Genomic DNA, 11,229 nt, shown 5'->3' with positions numbered 1-11,229 from the left:
TCCGCCGCGAGGTGCGGGCGGCAGCGCGGCTCTGACAGCCCGCCGGGGCAGCGCCCGCGCCCCCCGCCCGCCCCCGGCGCGCCCGCCCGGCCCCGCCGCGCCCGCGCCCCGCGCCGCCGGCCCCGCCGCTTCCCCGCGCCGCCGCTGCCCCGCCGGCCCAGCGCTGCTGTCAGCCGGGCGGGCGCCCGCGGCCCCTGCAGAGAGCTCGGCAGCCCGGCGCCCGGCGCCGCTCCGGTACATGGATTACCTGGTAGGTTCCAGGCGGCAGCGGACCGTCGGACATTTTACTGAGCGGCTGGGTCGGTGTGGGGGGCAGCCCGGGGCCGGGGGGCAGCCGGGTCCGGCCGCGCTGCCGCGCCCGGCCCGGCGGGCTGGTAACGGGCGATAAAGCGGCCGAGCCCCGCTCATTTGGCCGCTATTAGGTCGCTGAAGCCGTGACCCGGGTCGCTGTTTTTTTCCTAAATGCTAGAGCTTAGGGCATGCTTCAGTGAACTAAATTGCTGCCGCGGACGGGATCAGCCGAGCGCCCAGGCAGCTGGTATTCGGGGGTAGTGTTTATGGCTTTTTAATGAATATTGGCTTCATTCGTCTGTGAAAGATCGTATCGCGGGCGTGCACCTCAACTGGGATCGTGGCTGGTGTTTGCACTCATCCGCGCACCCTCGGCGGACAAAAACCCTGTGGCGCGGCTGGCTAATGAGCAGGTGGCTTTGTTTTAGTGTGGTACCCGCTTACCTGGTCTTTTCAGCCTAGCAGTGGGGGGGCGTAACGAGCACATCCCATGGCTCTAGTCCGGCTGGCATCCCGTTGCTCCAGTCTTGTTGCTTCGAGTCCTGCACTGTGAACTGGTGCCCGCTCCTTCACCGTGAAGTGCTGCGAAGCGTCAGCTGGGGCAGTGAAGAGCAGGTATCTTCTGGTCATCCCTGCTTGTTGTTGGTGTCAAGTGCGACCAGGAAGTATTTGGAGTCAGAATCTTGACTGTATCATTCATACTTTTTCACTCGGAATGCTCATGGATGTAGGCTTTCAAGAGAGGGTCAACATATGCAACAGAATCTCTGGAGATGCTCTTTATAGTGAGCAGAATATTTGCCTTGCTGAGATGAGAGCTGCATGCAGTGTCTGGCTTTTCATTTTCTGGCAGCTAACTAAACCAGCAATATGTTCAATTAATACTTCACTAATCTTGTGTCTGTGGAGCTAAGATTTATTTTGGTTTATTGAGCCTTGCAACCCCCAAAAATGTTTTAGGCTTGCCTTTCTGAATTTGAATACTACATAGAGACACTAGAATATGAGTTCTGTGTGGCAGAAATGGTAGGCAGACTTCTCTTTAACAACCTAGTTAATGAAATACTGATAATGAACTTGCTGGGTATCAAGTGCAGCCTCATAGTTCCTTGAGAGCCTGGAGCTGTTTCTGAGGTTTTTTTTTTTCCCTTTATAAGCTTATGGCCAGATGAAACTGGCCATTCTGTACTTTTTCAAATGCTTGCATGAACCTTTGTGATTGCTACAGGCTGTTGTGTGGAAGGCCAACCACTCTGAGAACAATAAATTTAATAAGCCATGCAAACTAAGAAGATGTTTTTGTATTAACTACAGAGGGGTGGGGATTAAATAGCTCAACTTTTTTTTTTTCTTCCCCTGACTCTTGTTCTCCAGCAGGTCATTTGCCTCATTTTTGTTGTGTGGCCTTCTTTGGTGTCAGTTCTAAAAAACCCTCATAGATCATGAGGTTCAGGCACCTCAGAAAGTCTGCTGTAACCAAAAAAAAAAAAAAAGATGGTCAGTTAGGCAACTAGTTGTGTACCCAGTCTGCCCTGGTATAAAGATGGGCCTACTCTTTATCAAGTTACAGTGTAAATATTAATCTATAGCTGTAGAACAATTGTCTCATTATTTCCATAGCAAAAAGAGCTATACATTTTAAGGAATTTTGTGTTTTGTGCATTTATGTTGGGTTCTTGCACGTATATGGGCATGAAAACACAAACAGAAAGTCTCTTTGCTGGTTCCTCATGTTGGGTACCTGTGTTGTGGCCTGCAGCCAGTGAAGTTTTCTCCTGTGCTTGCAGTGTGAAGCAGAGAGCAAAGGATGAGTTGTTTCCTCTTGCAGAAGTGCTGAGACAGAGTATTTGACAGAGTTCTGGTTATCAGTGGGGCTGAGTGAGGGAGTGTAGTGGAAGGACATGTGGATATATGAGGTCAGGTTTGTTGCTGCATGAACTCAGGGGTCAATGCATCTCCACAAGGAGTCTACCCTCTTCTAGCCAGAAGAGTCTAGCTAGCTCTTCCCAAACTTGCATAGGAAGGTTCTTTTCCTGATTTTAACTGGATAGGACCTACATTGATGGAAATGTCTTTTTTCCATTAAGAAGCAGATACCAAGAAGTAGTGAACATCTGAAGCACCTTCCAATATTATCAGGTTATTGAAAGCATTCAAAACCATTTGGAGCCAGCTTGAGCTATGGCCTGAAACTTTTATGGGCAGATGCCCAGAACCTGCATAGTGCCTTCCTTGTGATCCTTGATTTATGGCTAATGCCCTTTGATAATAAATTGGTATTACAAAAGGATCTTCTGTGAGGCTCTGGTTTGTTTTTGCAGTTTTACATTGTACAAAAAAGTATCACTGGCCTCTGTATCTTTGATAGCTAGAAGAGGCTCTCCAACCTGGTGCCTTTTTTTATTTCTGTGTTGATATAGTTATGATGTTAGGAGTGGTGTGGTGGTTTTTCTTTCTTTTTTTTTAAATCAACATGGCTAAGCCAAGTCCAACTTCTAAAAAAGAATACATTTTCACCCAGAGGAACCTTTTACTTAAATGTGTTGTTCTGCTTGCATTTAGTTAACTCTTTTCAAACATACTATGTGAACACAGCTGTGTCAACGTAGATTTGTAGGTTTTTGTGACTACGTAATCTAGAGTACTGTCTGCAACCTTCTTCAGCTTCATTCTTGCTACATTATGTCTGGAAGGATTTTAGTGTATTCAGAGACTTGTGTTGGTTGGCCTCTGTTCAGTAGACTATGCTTAATTTAAGAAGTTTTACACCATGATGCATCTTGTGAAAAGCATGGCATGTGACCAGTCTTATAGTTCTTGCTTGGAGAACTTGTGAGAAAACAATAAAAAGGCTTCGGTTTTTCTTATGTGCTGCAATTACAATGCAGATTTTTAAGCTCCTGAGTAGGCTTTCAAAATACACTTCTTCAGTGGAATCCTCTGCACTAGATGAAGTTCCTACATGCTTCTGTTCAGTGTAGCAGCCTGATCTGTGTAGAATTTTTAAATAATGCTTGAGAAAGTGATGTAGAAATTTGAATGTCTCTTCACAAAAGAAAGGTGTTTGTATTTGCCTAAGAGGTTTATAATAAAAAATTAATAAGCTTTTTAATTTTGTATTGTTAGCATTTTTATTATGATAACTTATCTATAAATTATATCCCAAGATACTATGTACTCTCTTAGTTGTAGATAAAAATATTCCTTGGACAGGTATTGAAGAGCATATTCTGACCTGAAATGGAAGATATCTCTTCTTCAATGATCACCTACATCAGCTTTAGTAATTTTTTTTTTTCGATTTTTTTGGTCACTTTTCTGAGGAGTTAAACAGGATCATGGGTTCTGCAATGTCAAGAGAGTGCATGCTCCTAGTGTGCTAGAATCCTTGTTGCTTTGTTGGGGATTGGTTACTTTTAACTATAACAAGTTTGGGTGGGTTCTTGTTGTTCTTTGTACACTTGTTAGCAGATACAAAATATTTTGCTCCAGTATGCATGCACATGAAATCTAAAATTTAGTAAGTGTTTTAGTAAATTCAATTAATTTTTTGAATTTTAGATGAATATGTGAATAGGTCTTGAAGTGTTTTAAGAATTTCTGCTTTGCTTCTGAACAGTTTGTTTGACCTCACATTGTAGATAGTGTTCAAACAAAATCTTGGAGGAAGCTGCATAATCCAAATGGATTAAGTATCCATTTGTATCCAATTGGTATAAGTATCCAAATGGTGTTCTTAAAGTGTTAGGTGATACTAAAAAAAATTAAATGTTTTTGAGCAACTTTTCTTTCTTGGGCTGCTTACTTGTAAGACCTTTCTTTTAAATAGTTAGATTCTTTAATTGGACAGATTATATTCAGAAAGTGGCAATATGGGATAGATCAATATCACTTAGTGATTCTGGTATACTGCAGATCCCGTCTTTCCATTGCTGTTGCCAGTTTCATTGTTTGGTATCTGCAGGTCATAGAAAACATTTTTTCTCACATCACAAATGTGTTAGAGAGGCATATGTTTGAAGGTAAGAGTTTTACCTCACCAAAACTTTGTAAACCTGTAGGTATTGTCCTTTGAATAAGGAGAAATGGGTTAAGGTCCATACTAGCAAGTCTGTATTTTTCTTCTGAGGCTTATGTGTGACTTGGATACATTGCCTGCAACATGAGCAGCCACGGTCTATGCATAGGGCCAAGTCCTCTTACTGTTTGCTGAACACCCCCCTCATAGGAATTTTGTCTTTTGTCACATAACAATAAGGATTATTTGGGCTCTATGTTGACTGATATATCAGCTATAACCGCCTTGAAAATTTACACATTCTGTAGAGCACAAGGGCTTTTATTTTATTATCCTCCCTTCAGTTTGGGAAGTTGATTGGACACAAGGATAAGGGGTCTGATGGTTGTTTCAAAATAAAGATACAGCTGAATGCAGGAAAGAAAACAACAGCTTTAAGGTACATGTAACTGTATTAGTGTTTGGATCAGCTGTAAATCTTTTAATTGAAGGAGGTGATGCTTGTGGTTGTAGGTTTGCATTGCAGAATGATCACAGATGACATGCATTTAATACTTTTCAAATGAAACCAGATTGAAAGGTTTACTTCACTAATGGGTTTTACACCACAGGCCTAGATCAGAACTAGCATCTGAAGTATGTAGGAAGAGTACTTGGTCTTCACTTCCAGCTCTTGCTGTGTACTATGACACCTGTTGATCTGCAGTGTGCTTCTCCTGAATTCTTCAGTCAGACATCCAAGCTTCAAGGCAACATGCTGATGAATTTCACAAAAGGTTAGAAATGCAAGCTTTTAGTAAGTGAGAATATCTGCATTTGGTAAGGACAGAATATTCCTTCTAATACCACATGCTGATCAACATTTTTGGCTTGTTGTCAGTATCATCATCTCATGTTTTTTAATTCTGCCAGCTTGTGATGTTTATTCTTTTAAATGGAGTTCTGAAGTTTTGTGATTGTATGAGGATATTAGCTCTCCATTAATAAAATAAGCATTTTTAGTTTAGTTTAAAACCACAAATGTGTGCCCAAAGAACTGTAAAGCCCTAAGAAAAAAAACCCACAACAATATTTAAAATCTTGTGCTTCTTTGTGTTTTGGCTCTCTCTTTTGTGCTGCTCTGCAGTATGTTGGTTTTGGTGTTTTTCACTGTGTTTGCAGGATAATTTTCTGAAGGGCGAACTGTCTGACTGTGACTATATAAAAGTCCATGTGGACATAAGTAGGGTATTTGTAATCTAATAAAAGATGGCTCATCTCATGCCAGAGCTCTTCAACCTACAGAATTTATTTTTTCTCTCTGATAACCTGGTAAGATGACTAAATTAATTGCCAATGAGTGTGTAAGTTCCTTCTGAGGAAGAGACACAAATCAGGAAATGTAACTGACAAGTGCTCTTATGCTAGATGCAGTCCTGCTCTACAGCTTTGCTGCTTAGAAGAACAAAAAGTAGGAAGAGCATGAATCATTGATGCTCTGCTGTATGTTTTGGTGGAGCAAGAGAAGAGAAATTTGTTCACAGGACCCACATTAGCTTTTGGCATTGGAGAGTCTGAGTAAGCAAGATGACATCCAAAATCCACTAGGAGCTGTTGATATGGGGGAAGTAAGTTTGCAGATTTCTTTTTTTTATTATGACTTGGAGCTTTTGTATGGAAGAAACATCTGTTTTCCACATTTTATTAGCTTTTACAACAGTAATTGCTTAGTCTTCCTTGATATGATTTTTGACACTAATAGAGGTGAAAAACTTAAAAACAATTAAAAATGAAGTAATAATTTTGTAATCTGTAATACAAATTTTATGATAAATACAAATGAGCATTGAGAGGACAACTCTGGCAGTGAATATGAGGGAAAAGTGAATGCAGAGATTACAAGGGAATTTCATATTTGTGTTTAGTTACATATGCTTTGGATGGGCTGATGCAGGGACAAATATTTAGAATGCATGTTGAACCCAGGAAAAAAAATCTAGTACCTCTTTTGATATTCGTAACAAAATGGCAGATGAAATTCAGTGTTGACACATGCAAAATTGCATATATTTTTAGAAGAAGTCACATGGCAGTACAGATGCATGGATAGGCCCTAAAATACCATCAGTACTCAGGAAAGGGAATGAGGCTCCTTCTTTAAAATGTCATCTCAACTCAGGCGTCTGTCAACAAATTTAGAGGATTAAGAAAGAAAAAGAGGGAAAGATCTCATTTTTACACTGTTGAAATGTAAGCATGCTGCATTTCTGCTTGCATCATCTCAGGAAGAGTATTGAAAAACTAAAGAAAATGCAGAGAAGGATGATGTGGTAATTGAAGAAAAGCAATTTCTTCCAAACAAGCAGAGATAAGTAGTTACAGTCCTTCAGTCTGAAGAAAAGATAGCTGACTGGTATGAGGAGGTAATATACTAGATATCTTTGAAATCAGAAAGAGATTAGGCAATAAGCAATTTTTCCCGTATAGAAGAACTCAAAATTATAATCTAGGAACTGTGTTTTCATGTGAGTGTAGGTGATTTCTCTCTTTTACAATAATGTTAGGGATGTGAAAATGAGTAGACCAGGAATTTGTACAGTGTCTTCAAAGACAGGTCCATTGTGGGTGGTATTAAACGTGATGTTCAGATATGATAGTAGGAAATCCTGAAGTTGTGATTACTGGAACACAAGGATAGGTCCATGGGGTATGATTCGCTGGATATCCTGATGCTTTGCTGTGGACTAAAGACATCCATTATTCCTCTCATTGAGGAGGAATCTAGAGTCAGTTTTGGAACAGGAAATTGCAGTTGGAAAATTAAGATATTCTGAGTGGTGTCCAGGAGTGCTGTCTGATGTAATCAGAATTGTGTTGAGTGCATAGGAGGTGAGACATTTTAATTCAGAGGTATTGATGAAGATACTTAATCTGCTCCAGGATCATGTAGCTAACAGATTCCTTCTGCTTGGAAGTACTGCCTTGATGTATGAAGAAAGACTATTGACTTTCTGACATCTGTATTTTAACAAATGTATAACTTCTTATGTAGGGCTCACAACACTGAGTGAACCTGAAACTGTATAGACAACCTGTGTAGAGAGATGATGCACTCTACAATGAGTGATCTCTTTTCCTAGTACTTTCTTCTTGCCTAGAAACTTGCATAATTTCAGGTTTCAGCAAGACTGGAGAAAAGGTCCAGAATTATTGAGAAATGTCTATCCTGTTCTTGCAGCTATTAATTTTCTACTGGCTAATCAGTATCTTTCACTGCCTGAGCCACTGCAGTCCTGGAAACAGTCATGGAAAACTGTTCTACTGAGAATATTGCTAAAAGAGAGGAGAGCATTGTTCTCTGATGCATCCACTTGATTACTTTTTATGATGACAAGAGAGTTCTTGGATCTAGTCCTATTTCCTGTTCGCATATCATTGCTTTTCCATCAACATCAAGTTTTTTCTAGTCTCTAAACTGAGATTTATTTTTCTAATGATTAGGTACAAGAAGATTGGTATTTTAGAAATCTAATTATTCAGCATTAAAGGAGAATATGAAAATATTTTCTGTGTCTTTTATCCTTGAGAACAGTATTAAAAAGAATTTGGGTGTTTAAATTAGAAATGTTATTAATAGACTGTACTAGAGGGCTGTGACATCTTGTGCAGAAAGGGGAGCCTTGGAGTTACTAGTTGGAGTTCAATACACAAGGTTAGCAAACAGCAGTTCTGATCAAAGTTCCTGCTACCTTTACTGTAGTATTGTTGTGTGTACTTTTTGGCTACCCACGTGTTCCTTACAACACATAAGCACTGGGTATTTGTTTCAGGCTTCATATTTAAAGGTACCTTAAAACCTGCATATTTTATACACTTGTATTACTAATTTTTTGTAATTTTATACACTGAAAAATATGCAGATAAGTGTAGAGGTGGAAAAATTTTGCCTGGAAGATCCAGCAATTCCAAGTGGTTACTGGATTGTATCACTTCATTATAAATGAGCAGAAGTGTGCCTTGATCTTAAGTGTATTGAAGAAACTTATCACCAGAAAAAAAAACTTCTAATATCTTCCTTTCTTGTTTTACTTTCTGTTTTTGTGGTCTTGGAGCTGTGTTCAATGCTGTGATTTATTTAGGTTTATGTCAGAGTGAGTTGAGGTCGAGGTGAACATTTCTGCTGGGTGGCAGAATTGACTGGCTCCTGCAGTTCTGTCAGGTGTTGAGCCTTTTGATTTTTTCGTGAGAACTTGATTAGGATCAATCTCTCCTTTTGCCCACCAAGGTTCTTGAGGCTAATGCTTTCAACTCAGTGCTTGAAGTCATCAGTTGCAGAACATGCTCTAATTAATCTTTTCAAAATCTGGTCTCTTGTAAATATTATGAGTAGGGATTTAATACTGTATTTGCTGACAAAATAGATATTTAAAACAATGGCTTAGTGAGTTGCAGACTCTGTGCCTGTGTCAGAGCTGAATGAGATTTTTTTAAAACACCAAGTACTGAAATTGCTTTTTACTGATATTTGTACTGATAGCTGAATACTTGAAAAAATGGACAGAGCTTGTTGTGAATGTTGAACAGCTGCAGGGCAGACATCTTTCTAAGTCACTATAAACAGCCGCATTTTTACAAGGTATGATTAAAATAACAAAGTCTTGGGTGAATAGGAAAGTTAGCCATAAGTTTGCTTTCCAGTAGGAGAAATTATTTAATGTTTGTGAGATGACCCTTTGCCCAGGCAGAAGAGTGCTTTTTGGCAGAGATGCATGCATATATTGTTTGACATATTTGATCTGATGACTCAGTTTTTTGGTTTAGACATGTGAAATCACATCTGTAAAGAATTAGTCTTTGTAGAATTGTGTCAAACAAGGTATCTTTCATAGTATTTGTAGGTATATTTTTACATTTTTTTCTTTTATTTTCATGCTTACCGTGTAAAATCCTTTCAGAAAGCAACAATAAACTGTAAGTAAATTACTGTGTAATTTTTCCAACAATCATTTTGTTGCCCAATTGTATGGTCCCAAGTGAGTTGCACAACCAAAGTAATGAAAGATTACAAGTATCAAGAGTAAACTCGCCATTGCAGCAACAGATTATCAACTATATCTTAATTCAAAGTGTTCACACTAATAGTCTGAAGGCTAGTATCACTAAACTTTTAATTATTTAAAGCAATTCTTGTCAGTTTTTCAAGGATTAAACTGAAATACTTCTGGGGAGGGAATGTAAATTTTCAGAAGAAAGGGTAAGTGAATGTAATAGATATTAATAGTAGTGTTGGATTTAATGACCATTTTTACCACAATAGAATATAGTTTATAAGCATTATCTTGGAGACTTGAAGAAGGGATTATCTTAATATTTCACTGGGAAATGCATAAGGGAAATATTAATCAGTACTGTATGTGACAGAATTCATGCTGTGTAATAATAAAAACAGCCAGTGGTTTTGGACTGTTAACAGTAGCAAACCAAACAATGGTTAAGTAAGGTAATATGGGATGTAGGTTGTTTTTTCTGCTGAAGCAAAGGTCTACAGGGGCTTGCTGGAGAATTTGAACTGCAGCTTAGTTCTCCCAGTAATGCATAGCCTGGAAGTAGTGAACAAAAAATAAGAAAAAGAAAACAGTTTATAATGCTGTGCTTGTCTAGAATAAAAGCGAACTGTGTACATGGAGAAGCTATAATGGTTTGCTGCTGCTGCATGTTCACTTCTCTTGCAAGCTGAAATAATAATTTACTTTGTACATAAACTTGTGTCTGCCAGCAACATAGGTTCTGCCAGGATACTGAAAATGCAAATCATTCAGTGTATCATCTGGTGTTTAAGTATGGGCTTAAATTGCCACAGACCAAGGTTAAACATTAGGAAACTTTCTAGTAGAAAGGGTAATGAAGCACTGGACTAAATTGCTTGGGGAAGTCATCTATCCCTGGAACCTTTGGAACAAGGTCTGCAAATACTGTCAAGAGGGGTATAGTTTATGATCCCGCCCCACCACTTTGTGTAACTCTAGGATTACTTGAAGTCAGTTCCTATTTCTCTGTCAATTTTTTCTGTCTGGGAGAAGCTCAGAGCACAAGAGATAGACTTGGATGTTTGGTCTTAAAGCTGAAAAAAAAATCTCCTTAAACTGAAGAGATGTTTCAAGTCAGCATCTCCTTGTCATTAATAGCATGCTAGATTACCTCCAGGAAGAAATGAAAATCAATTGTGCTGAAGTTTGTTTTCAGGTTTTTGTGCTGTGCTTTTTGACTTTCAGACATTTCAGTGAAATACTGTTTGTTTAAAATTTAGATATAACAGTTAACAACAAAAGAAAAATGTTGCTACACATTTTTTTTATTACTTGTAATTAATAAGATCTGGGTTTTTTTTGTTTGTTTGTTTGGTTTTTTTTTTAATCCCAATTCTAATTGAATGGGTATTTCAATTCAATTTTTTGTTTTTGGAGGGAGGGAGAAATTAGAAAGCAGATGCTGAAAAGATGTTTTGTCTGATATGTTTGAAGTCTATATCACCCAACACTTTATCTTAGATTATATGTGAACTTCTTAAACGTGTAATGAAAATGTTCTACCTGAAGGCTTTGTTTTGTCTTTCAAATACCTTATATAAAAGTAATTCCTCAATTACTCTTCTGAATAAATAATTGTAGCCTTAGTTTATTTTACATAGTTGTATAGGAAATATAGCAAACATACAGTAGTTTTTATTTTGGTGTTGGAGAGCTACATTTATTTTCTGGCTTTGTTGTGCTGATTAAAGAAGGTGTTTTTCATCTGTTTCATCAGAAATTCGTAGTCCATCCTCAGCCTCGCTGGGTGACTGCAGAAGACATAGAATTGTGGCATCACAGCAGATTGGAAGTTGAGCAAGTTGAGGGTAAAAATTTTTAATATAATTATTCCCAGTTTAAATAAAATGTTCT

General features: G+C 38.7%; 1 protein-coding gene across 5 annotated transcripts in view; it reads left to right on the top strand.

The window, feature by feature from the left end:
- The first annotated feature begins 94 nt into the window (after positions 1-94).
- ARL15 (ARF like GTPase 15) overlaps positions 95-11,229 on the top strand; it is a 224,384-nt gene continuing 213,249 nt past the window's right edge. For 2 of the 5 annotated variants that reach the window (XM_021553871.3, XM_085567930.1), the window contains exons 1-2: positions 116-250; positions 11,093-11,183. Coding sequence is in view for 2 of the 5 variants with exons in the window: in XM_021553872.3 (XP_021409547.3) it covers positions 239-250 (12 nt within the window). In the remaining 3 variants the exon portion in view is untranslated. Of the gene's footprint in view, positions 251-343; positions 9,260-11,092; positions 11,184-11,229 lie in introns of those variants that run through there. The other 3 variants (XM_085567931.1, XM_021553872.3, XM_085567934.1) reach the window with 3 other exon arrangements.

Source organism: Lonchura striata, chromosome Z, assembly GCF_050655825.1.
Source record: "Lonchura striata isolate lonStrDom1 chromosome Z, ASM5065582v1, whole genome shotgun sequence".
NCBI classification, from domain to species: Eukaryota; Metazoa; Chordata; class Aves; order Passeriformes; family Estrildidae; genus Lonchura; species Lonchura striata.
Note: the sequence above shows the minus strand (reverse complement) of the source record. Positions and strands in the feature narration are given on the sequence as shown.